The sequence below is a fragment of the Colobus angolensis genome, unplaced genomic scaffold (genome assembly GCF_000951035.1).
Source record: "Colobus angolensis palliatus isolate OR3802 unplaced genomic scaffold, Cang.pa_1.0 Scaffold78, whole genome shotgun sequence".
Taxonomy (NCBI): Eukaryota; Metazoa; Chordata; class Mammalia; order Primates; family Cercopithecidae; genus Colobus; species Colobus angolensis.
Window position 1 is genome coordinate 6,937,183 of NW_012121598.1, and position 17,571 is coordinate 6,954,753.

The 17,571-nt window shown below is 40.5% G+C and overlaps 2 protein-coding genes across 3 annotated transcripts in view; one reads left to right on the forward strand and one right to left on the reverse strand.

Annotated features, from left to right (window-relative positions):
• Positions 1-2,865, forward strand: part of SCG3 (secretogranin III) — a 40,174-nt gene extending 37,309 nt beyond the window's left edge. For both annotated transcript variants that reach the window (XM_011928621.1, XM_011928622.1), the window contains one exon: positions 1,259-2,865. In XM_011928621.1, the coding sequence (XP_011784011.1) occupies positions 1,259-1,377 (119 nt within the window). In that variant the 3' untranslated portion in view covers positions 1,378-2,865. The remainder of the gene's footprint in view (positions 1-1,258) is intronic.
• Positions 2,866-4,894: 2,029 nt separating this feature from the next.
• LYSMD2 (LysM, putative peptidoglycan-binding, domain containing 2) overlaps positions 4,895-17,571 on the reverse strand; it is a 29,026-nt gene continuing 16,349 nt past the window's right edge. Inside the window, exons 2-3 of the mRNA XM_011928623.1 lie at positions 6,550-6,881; positions 4,895-5,473 (exon numbers count right to left, since the gene is read on the reverse strand). Of these exons, the coding sequence (XP_011784013.1) occupies positions 5,431-5,473; positions 6,550-6,881 (375 nt within the window). The 3' untranslated portion in view covers positions 4,895-5,430. The remainder of the gene's footprint in view (positions 5,474-6,549; positions 6,882-17,571) is intronic.

Consider the following 17,571-nt stretch of genomic DNA (forward strand, 5'->3'; position numbering starts at 1 on the left):
GAAAGAAAGAAAGAAAGAAAGAAAGAAAGAAAGAAAGAAAGAAAGAAAGAAAGAAAGAAAGAAAGAAAGAAAGAAAGAAAGAAAGAAAGAAAAGTCAGTCATAGGGTATAACCTAATGGGGTTTTGTGGGGAGCAATTAAGGTGATGGCTGTAAAGTGCTCAGTGCTGGGATTTCTCTTTCAATCCTCATGGCTGTGCCCTAACAGGGAGCAGATGTCCTGCTTGCCGGAAAGGAAATAAGCCCTGTCTAAGCCTCACTCACTTAGTGATTGTAGAGAGGTCCTTCGTGGTTCGTTTTCCTTTCTCATAGGAGCTTAAGGATACCCACGTGACCCAGGCTCAGATTACATTCAGGCTCGCTAAGGGTGGCTGCTAAACCACCCTTTTATACCCACTCTCCCCTTTCTCTCCTCCTTACCAATTAACAGAAAGCAGGGTTCTCTCTAGTCATTTACAGCTATAATTGCTTAATATTTAAAGGATCAAGAGAAAATTGGGGTTTTTTAAACCTTCAGAAAGGTGTCATAGGCAGCCTTCTTACCTGGAAATCTTTATTTTTGGTGGGTGTTTTGACAATTTATACAGATTTTGTTTGTTTGTTTGTTTAAGTAGGACAGAGGAACCAAAAAGAGTTTACAGTTTGGCTTTTTGCTCCTTGCATACAATTCAAATAGCATGAAATAAAGTAACTCTTAATTTGAAAAAAAAAAAAGTGGTTTGTCACGTCAACAGGGACTCAAACCTAGTGTAAGTCAGGAAGTCAGAACACCCGGTTCTGACCATAACTTTTACTACCTATGTGACCTTGAACAAGGCACTTAACCCCGAAGTGTGGTTCCTGGACCAACAGCGTCGGTATCACCTGACAGCTGTTTAAAATGCATAACCTGGATCCTCACCCCAGACCTACTGAATATGACTCTGCTGTTTCCCAATAGCCCCAGGTGTTTGGCATAAACATTAAAGTTTGCAAAGCCCTGGTCATGAGCCTATTTCCTGTTTGGTCAAGTGGGGATGGTATGACCCACCTGAACATCTCACAGGGTTGTGATGAAGAGCAGATGAGATAATACATGTAAACATTATTTTATACTGCAAAGTACTGCACAAATGCCACGAATTAAAATGTCTCCCAATGTGAAAAATGGAGAATGGTAATTGTGTTATCATATAAAATACTTCTCAGTTAATGGTAATCACTGTAATAGGATTGGCCTTTCCTGATCTTTGTTCATGATGCTGTAATAATATTTTCCAGATTATGACCTTTCGAAGATGAGAGATTTCATCAACCAACAAGCTGATGCTTATGTGGAGAAAGGCATCCTTGACAAGGAAGAAGCTGAGGCCATCAAGCGCATTTATAGCAGCCTGTAAAAATGGCAAAAGATCCAAGAGTCTTTCAACTGTTTCAGAAAACATAATATAGCTTAAAACACTTCTAATTCTGTGATTAAAATTTTTTGACCCAAGGGTTATTAGAAAGTGCTGAATTTACAGTAGTTAACCTTTTACAAGTGGTTAAAACATAGCTTTCTTCCCATAAAAACTATCTGAAAGTAAAGTTGTATGTAAGCTGAGATTTTGTATACAGAATCCTTATTTCCTCATAGACTTATATTTTATAATCAGAATATGTTGCTTTGAAAAAGCCTCTAATGGACTGACCTTAAAACTCACCCTTCTTCCACTGTCTCATCCACACAAGCACTCCCTGAAGAATTAAGTGGGTTCTGTTTTCAAGGCATGCCAGGTACCAAAGCACCTTGCAGAGTATGTCTATTACAGGATGTCGTTTCCACTAGCGGTTCCCTTTGGGGAGTTGAAATAAATTCACATTTTCTCAAAGTCTAATAGCTTTGGAGGAGCCATCTGCTTTTTTGGCTGCTCTTTTTAGCTGGCTTTTTATTAGGCCCAGTGACATAAAAAGGATCCAGGTAAATGGGTATAGGATTTGCTGGATTTACTAACAATTTCGCCCTGCTCTTAACACTTCCTATTAGTGACTTTTCAGACATTGAGTTTACTTATAGAGATATTTATGTACTCTCTAAGAAGACAAATGAGGTCATAAACCCTGCATAAAGCAAGGTAAAAATGTATGCCACATCTCAGTTATCTAAACTGGATTAGATCCAAGCCAAGGTTTCCCAACAGAGAGCAAAGGGCCAGGCAGTAGGGTAGAAATCGAGATAAAAATCATTCCTTCCTTGTGATCCAAAGCTGGTAGAGCAGCTTCCCTGGAGGAAAAGGTTAATGAACTTCAGGTCCCTGCAACTCAGCCCCCACCACAAATACAGCCCTGGAAACATACAGTGGCCCAAGGTTCTCTTGAAATGTTAATGATTAATGTTCCCAAACCAGAGAATGCTTTGAAAATGTATTACTCGGTGTAAATTAATTACATACATATTTTTCTATATATTTACTTCAAATTGTAAAAATAACATAATGCTTTGTGTATTAGAGTGAAGCCAGCCGGACTTCCTGGGTTGAGTGGGGCCTTGGAGAACTTTCCTGTCTTACAAGAGGATTGTAAAACGCACCAATCAGTGCTCTGTAAAACACACCAATCAGTGCTCTGTAGCTAGCAAGAGGTTTGTAAAATACACCAATCAGCGCTCTGTAAAACGCACCAACCAGCACTCTGTAAAATGCACTAATCAGCAGGATTCTAAAAGTAGCCAATTGCAGGGAGGATTGAAAAAAGGGCACTCTGATAGGGCAAAAAGGGAACATGGGAGGGGACAAATAAGGGAATAAAAGCTGGTCACCCCAGCCAGCAGCGGCAACCTGTTCTGGTCCCCTTCCACGCTGTGGAAGCTTTGTCCCTTCGCTCTTCAAAATAAACCTTGCTACCGCTCACTTTTTGGGTCAGTGCCATCTTTAAGAGCTATAACACTCACTGCAAAGGTCCTTGGCTCCATTCTTGAAGTCAGCAAGACCACAAACCCACTGGCAGGAACCAACTCTGGACACATTAGCTGTCACTGTTTCAAACGGTCTTTGACACCTGCATTGCTGTCCTGAATGCCCCTACCTGGTATCCCAACTTTTGGTGGGGACTGTGGGGGAAAGGCTGTTTTCTTCTCCCATCCTCTCCAGAGAGTTGCAAAAACAAACAAAAGCCAAAGCCTGACACACACACACACGAACTAAACTCAGTATGTTCTAGAGAAGCCAGTACCCATCCGTGAGTGGGGACAGGGAACTAAAAACACCTTTGTCCAAATAACACTTGCCAAAACACAGTGAATCAGACTGTTTCCATGAGTCATCTTTGATAACATGACTGACTCCGATTCAGCCATACCCAAACAGGCTGCGTGTGCATCAGACAATAAACTGGCGCTGGCTAAAGCATTTTATCCATTCACTTTTCTATAAAGTATCTAAATATGCAGTATTTTTAAAAATAAGAAACGTACTTAGGGAGTTTATTATGGTTCTCAAAGCACATTGGCATTCATTAGCTCCTATCCATAACCAAAACAAAAGGAAGATCATCAGTCCCGTTTTATGAAAGAGGAAACTGGTTCACAAAGGGAACAAAAGCACAGGATATGCTGCAGCTCATGCAGCCAAGAAATGGTAAAGTTGGGATAGAACCTAAGTTTCTTGTCTCTCAGCCCACTCCAGTGATTCTATGTGCAAGGTAGGGACTAAAGTACTCAGTCCAGAATAGTTTAACTGTGGCCACAAAGAATTCCAAGTTGCTAATAACTTGAAGATGACCAATGTTTTGGCTAGAGAATGCTAAGAGAGACCTTAGGCAAGAATAAAATACTCAGAAAAAAAATGTTTTTGAGATTGTGGTCTTAATTTCAACTTTGAGCTGTTACGTCTTTTGGATTACTCTCAAATTTCAGAACATTTTATGTTAAATAGCATGATAACTCTACATTTTTAATGGTTCCTAGGCCACCACAGATGTTTGCTTGAACCTTTTCTTACACGCATACCTGTTTTCCTCCCCTTATTTTTTTTCATTTAGGTCTCTCTTCATCCAACTAACTCTCCACAGTTCAGGTAGTGAATACAAGAAAACAGCAAAGCATGATCAAGAGGGTATCCTATTTCAAAGATCCTACAATGTGAGAAAAAAAAGATAAGACACAGGGATTATGTATGTTAGGAACAAACAAAAAAATCAGCAAGACAGGGGCTGACAGCTACTGTTTCCCATTGATGCAGCAGTTGGTCAGCCTCAAGGGTTAGATATGTGCAGTTCTAATTCTGCAAGCTCTGATGCATTAACACCTAAGGGTAATTGTTTCTTGCTTAATGGATGAGCTGGAGAAGCACAATGGGGGAAAGAAAACAAGGGAAGATAAAAGAAAGAGAGGAGAAAAAAATAACAAAAAGAAGAAAGTGAAAGTATTTTTGCTATGCTGGGATGGAGTAGATATGGGGATTTTTTGTGGAAGCCTAAAAATTTATTTAATCTAACAGTTGAACAGAAATTGAGACCAAAACAATAATTATAAATGATATATTGCTTAAAGTATACTACTGTAATCTATACATATAATAAAGATCAATTAAATTACGAGAATAAAAGTCAATTTAAATAAGTACAGGACTACTAAACACTCATAAAGTAACTTAGCAATGAAATCTAAACTAGAATTCTGCAATATAATGTCAGATTATGGTATTATTTATTTGTTCTTTTGATTTATTCCATCTTTTCACCATATCTGAATCACATTAGGTCAATGAAAATGCCAAGATTACCAGTAATTGTAATTGATTTGCTTTTAGATTAATAATACTTTTTTCAAAATTGCATTTATAATAATAAAAACCATTAAAGTGAAGAAGGAGCTGTCACCATTTAAATATATTATTTAAAAGTCAATTTTATTTTCTCATTTGTTAAAAAAATGAAGACTCAAGTTGAAAAACATAGTTTATTTTCTCATTCAGGCTTTGTAGTTTATTGTTACAAAATAGCAGACAAAATTTGGTTCTTAATAGAGAATATGTAAGACATATCGAAATATATATATAGCACTTAAGTTATAAACACACAGCAAATTCAGCATCACTTAAACAGCAACCATATTTTCACATGATCAGGATTGCATAAGGAGATAAACATTATTTTTAGCCTAAATATATAAATAGTCTTTGATGCTTTATGTCAATTAGTATTTATAAAAGCTAGTCTAAAAACTAACACCACCTACAAAAGTGATGAGCTTTAGGATACGACCTTGCCATCATGCCATAATAAAGACTTAAAATTATAGAAAGCCAGAGGGAACTAATCACTTCAGTGCAATTGCAGCAGGTAGAACTACCTAGTTATGATTTTAAGATGGACACTATAGGAATCCAGAAGGGATGTTTTTGAATCTTCAGTTGTTGGATTCTTTATGGTCCAAACATATCTTAATTTTGGTTAGAGTTATGCCCCCAAATCACCTAACTGTGATAGAGGGAAGTTGCATAGGGACTTTCTTCATCTCTGAAAGAAAATAAATACAGCATAAATCAGTGTTTAGAACTGTATTCAGAAAACTAAAACATAAACTTATTATACAATTTAATATCCACTTGCCAAAGAAGGAATATATCAACTTAGAATATTGTGCATGCCTAGAAAATTGTATGAAATGCCAATACTTAAGACATACCTTACTATCTCCATTTTATTCATATCTCAGTTATTAGAATAAATAATATCATTCATTTATGTATTTATATTTGTCTATATTATATTTAAATATATTTTAAATCTATACTAAATTATATTCATATTTATATTTATGTTTTCTATATTCCACCTCTTTCTCAAAAGGATTTAAGGTACCAACAACAAAAGGCATATATATAATAAGATGAAAAAAAAGAAATAAAAGAATCAGGACTAAGGAAAGGAGAAGGAAACCAATGTATTAATCATAAGAAATATTATAGGAGTTGAACCCAGGTATCAATTTTAGTTGCAAGCTTCCCAGTAACCAGAGCAAAAAAGGAAACAGTAGATTGTACTTTTTTGAAATCAAATCATAAAGAAAACAAGAAACCAATTCCTATAGGAGAGAGAAAGGTTTGTCCTAATATCAAATTTAAAAAAACAAAGAAAAAAGCTTGCATGAGATCTTACGTAGGAAATACTCAGTAACAAATAACAGACAATGTCTTTGACAAGTTTTATAAAGATCAATATTTTACAAGTATTTTCTATGACACTGCTTCTCTTGAATGTGTCAATGAGAGAGACGCTTTTACTTTGCTGCTATCCAGAATTGCTAGCTGGACAGTGATGCTATTAAAGAAAAGAAGCAAACTTTTTATAGTAAATAACAGATAACAGATAATAGCACTGCAACAGATAAAGCCTTGTGCAGCAGGCGGCAGCTCTGTTTAGAGCTTACATACTAAAAATGCCTTTCTAGAACTAAAATGCAGTTTTTAAAGAAAAAAAAAAAAAGGAAAGGCAAGAAAGAAGAGAGAGAGAGAAAAGAAAGATTTGGCCCAGCAAGGACATCTTAATAGTGATTTATTTAGACTTTGACATTTGTATCAGGGTATTCTTACCTGCTCTCTTCTTTTAGCTTCTTGGCTGCCTGTGTTGATAACTTAATCTGCAAGTCAAGTCTCTGCAGGAAATCTCTGGCTGATACTTCCTCAGGCTGCACAGGCTGAACATCAGATTCTTGAGGACTGGGAGGAGGGAGGTCTTCTCCGGCCACCACTGGCTCCTCTTCCTGAGAAAAACTGTTATCAACAATTTCATTTTCTGGAGAATCAATGGAGTTAAGTCCTTTAAACAACAAAGGCTTCTCTGATATAACTGGGATGTTCAAAGTTTTCTTCAGAAATATACAGTCATTGGTAAACAGTTTATTGGCCCTTTTAATCTGCTCCATCTAAAACATAAAAAAGGAAACACAGAGTTACATATAACCAAGTCAATGAGTAAGGTTTATTATATAACAACTACCAATATTCATAAGCAAAATGTACACAATGCTTTCTTGGGATCTGAGACTCTTCATTCAGGTTCGGTAACCTTCCCAGATATCTCCAGTTATTTCAAGAGATGTTGGAAAATTGTTTCCCGATTTTAAAAAAGGACAGACTAATTTTCCCCCACTATACTATTTCTACTACAAGGCAGCTTTTAATATCAGTGGACTTAAATCTTGGAAGTTTAAAAATGTAAAATATTTAGCACTTAATAAATTCCATTCTTGTTTTAACATTTCTATTATCTGATTTTTTAAAAACTTACCATTGCTGCTGTTTTACTTATGGAGTGCTTCCCATATCTCTAGAACTGTGCTTAGTAAATACAGTTACTGTATGAACATGAGCTTGTTCCTTATCTCATTGATCCTTTCTCCTCATGTGTAAGACAGGAACCATCTACTTTTCGCAGGGTTATTGCAAGGAGTAAATGAGAGCTTATATACCCACTCACATCGAGGAGATATATATCTATATATCTATATGAGGTCATAGATATATATATGAGATATATATGTATATATCAAATATATATTTGATATGTATATATCAAAAAAGATATATGAGATATACATACGAGAGAATAGATACAAATATATGTACATTCTATACATATATTCCCGTATATATCTATATGGAAAGAGAGAGAGAAAGTAGTGATTAGAGTTATCTGGCAGTGGATGGTACTTACTACTCTCCATTTTCCAATGAAGAAATCAAAACACAAAAGAGATGGTAGATTTGACCAAGTACATATGGCTCTTTAAACGTTTAAAGTGGGACTTTTGTCTGACTCCAAAGTCCATACAACATCTGGATTAAAGTGCACAACTAATGAAACCACATTACGGGGAGCCTTTAATGCCAAATGAATTCTGAGTAAAAACAAAAAATTTATATTTCTACTTCAAAAAACCTGCAAAACCAAGTCAACTAAGTGGACCCTGTTCGTCCTGCTTTGTTATAGGTTGACTCCATGCAAATCATACATGTAAAGCTTTCTTTTTTCTTCTAAAGGTACTCCATTAAAGGAATGAGATTTTTAAAAAGGATGGTCTTTTGTGTTCTAGTTTCTAGTTTAAGGAGAAGGAGAACATAAACATGGGCGGGTGCCTTTTAGAGACAAAACTAAAAACTAAAAATCCAAAGTATATCTGGTCTAGTTCAGGTTTGAGAGGGTTAATAACTTGGACAGTCTGCCCATAGCAGGTTCAGGTATATGCTATTTCACCTTTAGGGCCCCTAGATCTTGCCCCCAAGCATCCAACTGCTCCATCTCTCTTAGTACATAGGCTTCCAATGACACTAAGCCCTCCCTTGGCTCCAGAGTGAACATATGACTCATTCCTGCCCTGTGGAGCATCACAGGCTTTCGTGATAGATCACAGGCCCATGACAGAATCATTCAGACATGCAGAGAGACTTCTGCAGGGCGGTAGGGGGGAGAGTTCTCTGCTGTTTTCTGCCAGAGGGAGATATGCTGGAGATGCTGGCAGTCATCCTGGCAGCTTGTGGAATCTGATACTGCAGCCACCTTAGAAGTGAGCATTTGGACTTCTGGATCACAGCCTGAAGACAGAACGTGCTCACTTCCAAGAGCCACTAAACTTCACTTGGAGTTTGTTTTTTGTTTAGGCCAATTTGAGTTAGGTTGTCTGTCTCTTATAGCTGAAAGAGCTCTTGCTGATACAGTGCCCTTTGAAATGCTTATCAGAAGGGGACTACAATTGCTAATAGTCATTGCTTCCTGGGAATAATGATGGAAGACAGAAACAGATGGGAACACCAGGATCCAAACTGCTGAGCAGAGCTAGGAACTGCAAGAGTACACTATGAATTCTTTCAGGGCAAGAACTGCTTATTGCTATAGCCTTCCTGGTCTGATAAAGATCTCATACACACTAAGTGCTCAGGATGGATGGACGGATGGATGGATGGATGGATGGATGAATGACTTAACACAGGTCAAAGGAGTGGGCATGGAAAATGAAGTAATCAGAAATGGGTAGTAAGTTGTCTGTTGGGCTGCTTATTCTCCTTTCAAACCCACTCTCCCCTCCCAATCCATTCCCCACTCTTCTTGGGCTTGTTCTAAAACCTAGGAGACTGACTTTTTAAGAACTGCATTACCCAGGCCCCCTTGTCCTTGGAATTCCAGTTGGTTTTCCAATAGCAGCAGAACGACCTTACCATAACCAGTGGCTGCATTCCTCTCTGGTGAGAGTTCCTATCAGGAGTCCCAGATCCAAGGCTCCAGATCTTGCCAGTGTTCCCTTGGCCCTTCAGGCCTAGGGGTAATGTCTCCCTACTATTGCTAGTCTCTGGGTGCTTCACCTTTCCTTGTTGGTTCCCTCAACCATGCTCACACTCAGTGAATGTCCCTTCATTAAACTCTCTTCGGCCACATCCTCTGAGAGTGTTATCTGTATTCTGCTGGGATGCTGACAGATACATCTATCATATGGAGCACAATGGGGCATCAAGGCCAAGCAAGGGGCCTACAGAGGACTAGACAAGGTGACTGAGTCAGAGGCTGCGTGCAGTCAGGGAGTCCATAGGCAGTGAAGGGCAAGGCTCCCCTGGCTTCTGTACATAGTGCTGCACAAGTGACTCACTATAACTGGTCCACAAGCTTCCTGAAGTCAGGGGCTTCACCGTCTTCATCTCAATGTCATTAGTAAGAATTTAAGATGTATGTGGACCTTTATGGTCTAGACTCTAAGATGACACATGAGATGCCAGAGTCAAGGACACCAGGGATATCCAGACACAGTTAGCATCAAGGTGGGAACCAATCTAAGGACAGGGGCAGATTTGAGTCTTGAGTTTAATACAGGATAGCACTCAGAAGCAAGGTTTCAGGGGCCATACTTTCTGGGTTCACATCCTGGCTTTCCCATTTTCCAACCATTCCCTGTCTGTTTACTTATCAGTAAAGTAAGGATAGTAATAGTTCCTTCCTCTCCATATATCATTGTGAATATTAAATGAATTAATTCATGTAAAGTATTTAGAACAACATACGGGCTGAGTGCAGAGGCTCATGCCTGTAATTCCAGCACTTTGGGAGGCCAAGGTCAGGAGTTTGAGACCAGCCTGACCAACACAGCAAAACCTCATCTCTACTTAAAAAAAAAAAAAAAATACAAAAATCAGCTGGGCATGGTGGTGCATGCCTGTAATTCCAGCTACTTGGGAGCCTGAGGCATGAGAATCGCTTGAACCCAGGAGGCAGAGGTTGCACTGAGCCGAGATCACACCATTATACTCCAGGAGTACACACATACACACACACACACACACATATGGCACACAAGAAGTACTCAAAAGTGTCAGCAAGTATTATCATTAAATTTAATTAAAAGTAAGAAAGCATCAGGTAAGGGCAGATTCTAATATGTAATTAGCAAATGAGAAGGAAGAAGGTAAAAATTTTCTCCCACAAAATATTGTTTCTCAGCCAAGCACGGTGGCTCACTACTATAATCCCAGCACTTTGGGAGGCCGAGGCAGGTGGATCACCTGAGGTCAGGAGTTCAAGACCAGCCTAGCCAACATGGTGAAACCCCATCTTTACTAAAAATACAAAAATTAGCTGGGCATAATGGCAGGTGCCTGTAATCCCAGCTACTAGGGAGGCTGAGGCAGAAGAATCGCTTGAACCTGGGAGGCAGAGGTTGCCGTAAGCCAAGATTGTGCCATTGTAATCTACCCTGGGTGATAGAGTGAGACTCCATCTCAAAAAAAAAATGGTTTCTCCCCCAAAGTAAGACTATATAGGGAAAATTTCACATGGATAAGCCCAGATGAATACCATAATATATTGTCACTGCTTTGAGATGTCACAAAAGGCTTTGAATAGGTTTTTCAAAAGGTAATGAAAATCTTAACCTGTTCTTTACAAGCTATGGCTTAGGCCAAATGTGTAGGCTCTAAACTCTGTCACCCATGAAGAAATATGAAATCAGACATGCAAAGAGCCAGGTATAAAAGCATTCCATCTAGAAAAAGGAGCAGCAAATGCCCCAGAGCAGGAAAAAATCACGTGGCTAAAGTGTAGGGAGTAATAAGCAAAATTCCAACCAGGCAGGGCCTTGGGTGCCAAGCTAAGGAATTTGGAATTTATTTTAAATGTGATGAGAAGCCACTGGAGGGTGAAGGCAGGGAGTGGCATGATCTGATCATAGTTAAAGATCGCTTCAGCACCTGGGTGCAGAAAATGAATTAGCAGCTGGGTGTAGAAAACAGATTAGCAGCTGGGTGCAGAAAATGGATTAGCAAGAAAGAGGCACCTGCCATAGCACAGACAACAAACTGAAAAATCCAAAATGGTGAAATGATGTTTTCTTTTGCTTTGATATGTTTTTAATTTATTTATCTTTCTTGTTTTTGAGATGGAGTCTCACTCTGTCGCCCAGGCTGGAGTGCAGTGGCACGGTCTCGGCTCACTGCAACCTCTTCCTCCCAGATGAAAGCTATTCTCCTGCCTCCACCTCCTGAGTAGCTGGGATTACAGGTGCATGCCACCACGCCTGGCTAATTTTTTGTATTTTTAGTAGAGACAGGCTTTCGCCATGTTAGCCAGGACGGTCTTGATCTCCTGACCTCGTGATCCACTTGCCTCGATTTCCCAAAGTGTTGGGATTACAGGCATGAGCCACTGCACCCGGCCTGCTTTGGTATCTTTTATACTTCTGTCTGAACATAGATGGGTCTGCTGTTCTGGCAATTTCACTTCACATAAAGCTAAGAAAAGTCATCATCCAATCCAAGGAAGAGCTGGAAAACTCTATAGCTTTCCTACCTACATTTCCTAAGATCCAATTAATGCTGAGACTAGAAAGTGTGTCCTTTCAAACTGATGTAGGACTATCCTCTGTTTCTTAGGGATGGATGAATGGGAGTGGGGAGGTACATCAATCAATGCTTTCATTTCAAAAGTCTCCCTTAATCTAGATAGAATAGTATGACTCAATGAAGTATAAATTTACTGTCTAGTCACTAAGAGTCAGATTATAGAACAAGGAAAGTAATAGCCAAAGGGTGGTCACAAGTTCAATCATGGTGAAATTAGGTAGAACAAATGCCATCAATAACTTAAAACAACATACTGAAAATGACTCCCCAGCCAGGCGTGGTGGCTCATGCCTGTAATCCCAACACTTTCGGAGGCCAAGGCAAATGGATTGCTTGAGCTCAGGAGTTTGAGACCAGCCTGGGTAACACAATGAAACTCCATCGCTACCAAAAAGTATCCCCCAAAACATCTAGCTGGGTGTGATGGTGCACCCCTATAGTTCCAGCTACTCGGAGGCTGAGGCAGGAGAATCACTTGAGCCTGGGAGGTCAAGACTGTAGTTAGTCAAGTTCTTGCCGCTGCACTCCAGGCCAAGTGACAGAGCAAGATCCTGTCTCAAAAATTTTTTTTTTAATAAAATAAAATACAATGATTCCCCTGTGAAGGAAATTCACAAAGCATCCTTCCAGAAGATACCTTAAGAGCAGGCTGCTGAGTAAGGTCAAGAACTCTTCCCATCTTAGACCAGCATCATCAGTCCACCTACCTAACAGTGAATGCTCAAAACTTCTTTTTCCTTCCTCTCCATTCCTTAAAAGATACAAGCTCATCCAAAATGTTTCAGGATACATAATAACATGTACATAGCACTGTGTGGCTTGCAGAATGTTCTCACATACACACACAGCTCTCATTTGATTATTAGTTTACAGAAAACAGACTTAAATATTAAATTATTCTCCCAAGATTCACCCCCACATCTGTCTCCTGTTACGTTCTAAGTGTTGATGGCAATGAGACCAGACCCCTCCATTGCTACGTGTTCGTGAGAAAAAGGCTTTTTTTCCTTCCCCACACTGTCAGAAAATTACATGAGATTCTATTTGTGGCAAAGGTCCAAAAAAGGCAAATCTATAGATTAGAAAGCATATTGGTGGTAGTCTAAGACTGAAGAAGGAAACAAAGAGTGAGAGGAATGGATGGGCATGGGGATCTTTTCAGGGTGATGAAACGTTCTAACATTGAATTCCAATAATGGCCTCACAACTCTGTAAATTTACTTAAAGTCATTGAATCATACACTTAAGATGGGTGAATTTTGTGGTGTACAACCTCAATAAAGGTGTTTAAAAAAATAACGAGAATCTACAAAAACCCCGAATGACTAAAGGCTACTTTGCCATACCTCTCACTTTTGGTGGCACTATTTATAGTTATCTTCTCTTTAACTAGCAAGGGTCAGCAATCTCCACCAGCAGCAGGGGTTAAAGTTATGAACACTAAAGATTTACATGCACCTAGGTTTCTAAATCACAATGTTTATTCTCTCTAAAAATGACAATCATTTCACCTTTTCTCAGCAAGGTAACTTTTGTTAGGGGGAACGTTAAGCAACAACTTGGCTTAGCAGCTAATTGGCAGAGGAAGAGAAAATCCTGGGAATAAAACTGGCTAGGAAGTAACTGAGGGTACTGCAGGGTGAGGTGGCCTCTGGAGAGGGAAAAAGACAGGAAAGCTGCCTGGAGGAAGCAAAGAGAAAAAAGAAAGAGTGTATGCAAATAATAGGTCCTCCTGGCTGCCTCCTTTCCACTTTCAGTTTCTATATGGCTCTCTGGAGGTTTCTCCAGGGTTTCTGCACAAAAATTTACGGTGGCAGCCTGGAGTTGGTCAATTTCCTCCAGAGGCTTGGCTCTAACTGGGAGAAGCCAGGATCACTGAAAAAGCAATAGCTAAATCAAGAATACAGAGTTAGGGAAGGAGTCTTAACGTCTCAGCGGAGATAAACACACCCAGGGGAATGCCAGTCCAAGCAAGTTTACATCTGAGGTTTGAACTATATTTAACAGTTACTCAACCCACCCCAAATAGTTTCAGTTTCCCAGACCCACTTCCTCAAATGCCTCTTCCTCTGGCAGAGCTGCTCAAGCCTAAACTTATATGTCACTCAATGTAAAGACTCACTGCTGGTGGAGGGGAGGAGGCGAACACTGAGCACCAGCAAGGGCAGCGGTCTTTTATAGATTTGAGAATGAGCCTCAAACCAAATCTTGCCGTTCAAGTCTTCAGCAGGCCGTACCTCTTCACTCAGCCCTTACCCTGGGCCCTGACTTCCAGGGTCTGTTCGGCTCCATGGCTGGCTATTTCATACCAGTCAAGCTTTCTTGTGGATGAAGAGTCCACACGTATGTGGAGAACTCACAACATGCCAGGCTCCAGGCTAGCCACAGAAGATACAAACATCAATCAAACCAATTCCCTGGCTTCTCGAGCAGCTAGAAGCTACTAGAAAGCAGTAGCTGAAAAACTCACCATGAATAAAAAGAGAACAACATGTATTATCTTCTAGCCCCAGCATCTAGCCCAAGGTCTCAAGCCAATCAGGCTCAATAGAAGTTGGTTACGAAAATAATGAATGCCAGTTTTTAGTGGCTATCAATGACTAAAAAAGTGATGGTAGGAAAGAGTCATAATGATCTTTCCTAAGTCACTAGCAAAAGAACTTGGGTCCATCAAGTGTAGGACCTAGCCAGCTTCTTGAAACTCCACATTCTTCTTTCCCATCCCCAGGATGCCCAGGCCCATCTCTAGGGGAGAGATATTCAAACTAAACAGTAAACAAACAAGCAGAACATTTACAGCATATCAGCAAATCATCTGGATCCCAGCCACATCTCACTACCTCCTTCCTTCTCTACTGCTTTGGTCCGAGCTGCTATCCTCTCCCACCTGCATTATTGCAAAAGCCATCATCTTATCTGGTTTCCTGGCTTGGTACTAACTTCCCTACAAACTATTTTTAAAGCAGCAGCCAGAGTAATCCTTTTAATGCACAAGTCAGATTACGCCACTCTTCTGCTCAAACCCCTTAAACGTATCCCAACTCAGAGAAAAAGGCAAAGCCCTTACAATGGTCTTCAAGGTCCAAAGTGATCTAGTCCAACTATACCCCACTGCATTCTAAGCACCAGCCACAGTACTCCTGGAAGGTGCCAATCATGTTCTCACCTCAAGGCCTTTGCACCACTGGTTATTCCTTCTGCCTGGAATGTCCTTCACCAGATATCTGCACAGCTCCCTCCCTCACCTCCTTCTCAGCAAGGCCTTCCCTGGCCATACCATTTTAAATTCCAGCCATCTCCACGAGCCCTCCCCAACTCCCTCTCCTGCTTGATTTTTTTTTCATTATGCTTATCAATATCTGACATAAGAGACATTTTATTTTTCTACTTACTGTCTCCACTAAAATATAAGCTCTATGAGGACATGGATTTTTACTTACTCACTAATGTATCACCAGAAAGGTAGCTCTGAGGGAAAGAAAAAAATTTGGATGAATGATAAATACTGTTAGGAAAATATGGCAGGGAAGTTGGGGAGGAGTGCTGGGGAACTGGGAAGAAAGGCTACAATTTGACATAGAGTGTGCAGAAAAGGCCTTAAGAATGAGATATTTAAGCAAAGACTTGAAGGCACTGAGGGAACAAATCACTCAGCCAGAATCAGCTCCATCATTTGCCCAGGGCCAGTAAAAAAAATGAAACTGTAAGGCCCTTGTTCACAAACTATTAAAAATTTCAAGAGATGACAGTAGAGCATTAAACCAAGTGTGAGGGCCTTCTAAGCATGGGGTCTTGTGCGACTGTGCAGGTCACATGCCCATGAAGCTGGTCCTGTATCTAGCTATTAGAGAAAGACACATGGAACGGCAAGTGCAAGAACCCTAAGGCGGAACAGTACTTTGGGAACAAGCAAAGCAGCTATGCTTGTTAAAAATATAGACTCTGGCCAGGCGTGGTGGCTCACGCTTATAATCCCAACACTTTGGGAGGCCAAGGTGGGTGGATCATGAGGTCAGGACTTGAAGACCAGCCTGGTCAACACAGTGAAACCCTATCTCTACCAAAAATACAAAAATTAGCCGGGCATGGTGGCGTGTGCCTAAAGTCCCAGCTACTCTCAAGACTGAGGCAGGAGAATAGCTTGAACCCGGGAGGCAGAGGTTGCAGTGAGCCAAGATCGCGCCACTGCACTCCAGTCAGGGTGACAAAGTAAGACACTGTCTCAAAAACAAAAACAAACAAACAAACAAAACAGAGACTCCTAGACTCCTTTTCTGGGTATTCCAATCCCACAGATCTAATGTCAGCTAGGATCCTTTATTTTTACTTTGCCCCAGAGTATTCCTGTCCTGTCCAGGAAAATTTGAGGAACATGGATCTATTCTCACATCCTGAGATGTGCCCCGCTGCCAGTGCTTCAGCACCACCTCAGAAAATGGCTCCCAGTTTGTTCCCCTTGTAATCCAGGGCTGGCAACCAGGTCTCCATCTTCACCCCCTTGTCGGAGTCTCTGTTCTGGGAACTTCCTTGTACCTAGAGTACGACTGGCTCTTAATCAGTCTTCTACCAAAGGACTGAAGTCCTGCCTGGACACCCAGCTGGGTGGCTGAGGCTGCCATGGAGAGACAGGCTTCCCTGAGAGTTTCTGCTCATCTATGCAAGATTGCCAGACATGGTATGTTCAGGTCAATTGTTTGCTAGACTGACTGAATTTCTAGGTGCACGGCCTTGGGTCTCTAAGCCCCCAATATCTCATTTTTGACCTTTTAAAACAATCATTTAAATATGTTGTAGATGAGCTTGCCAGTCAACACTAGAAACCTAATTTGCTCAACTTCTTTCTGTTGAGTCAGGAGAAGAAAAATATTTTTCTGCCTTTACAGCTTCCACCTTAAAATCTCACAGTGAGTAAACCTAATTAATATCTGCAGATATTAGGTCAGTGCAGTGGCTCACACCTGTAGGCCCAACACTTAGGGAGGCGGAGGTGGGTGGATTGCTTGAGCCCAGGAGTTCGAGACCAGACTGGGCAACATAATGAGACCCCATCTCTACAAAAAATACAAAAATTAGCTGGGCATGTGGCTTGGGCCTGTAGTCCCAGCTACTGAGGAGGTTGAGGTGGGAAGATCACTTGAGCAGCGGCAGTTGAGGCTGCAGTGAGCCATGTTAGCACCACTGCACTCCAGCCTGGGCAACAGAGTGAGACCCTGTCTCAAAAAAAAAAAAAAAAAACTGAAGATATTAAAACAAAGATATCACTTCGCTGTTATGGTAAGTATTATCACTTTCACTGATTCTATATTACCAGTGGAGGAGTCTCTAAAAATTTTTATCAACTATAAGCCAGCGCCCAAAGTAATGAGAAATACATGTAACAAACTAGTGGTCCTCAATCAGGGGTAAGTTTGCCTCCAAGAGAACATCTGGCAATGCCTGAATAGGGGTCAGGGAGTGCTACTGGCATCTAGTGGGTAGAGACCAGAGTTGCTGCTAAATATTCTACACTGCACAGGACAACCCCGCACAACAGTTATCTGGTCTATAACATCAACAGTGCTGAGGCTGGGAAACCCTGTAATGAACTATGTGTCACTATCAATTAGAGCTCTTGATTCATTACACTTGTGTTTAACATCATAAAATCAAAAGTCTTGGCCGGGCACGGTGGCTCACGCCTGTAATCCCAGCACTTTGGGAGGCCGAGATGGGCGGATCACGAGGTCAGGAGAT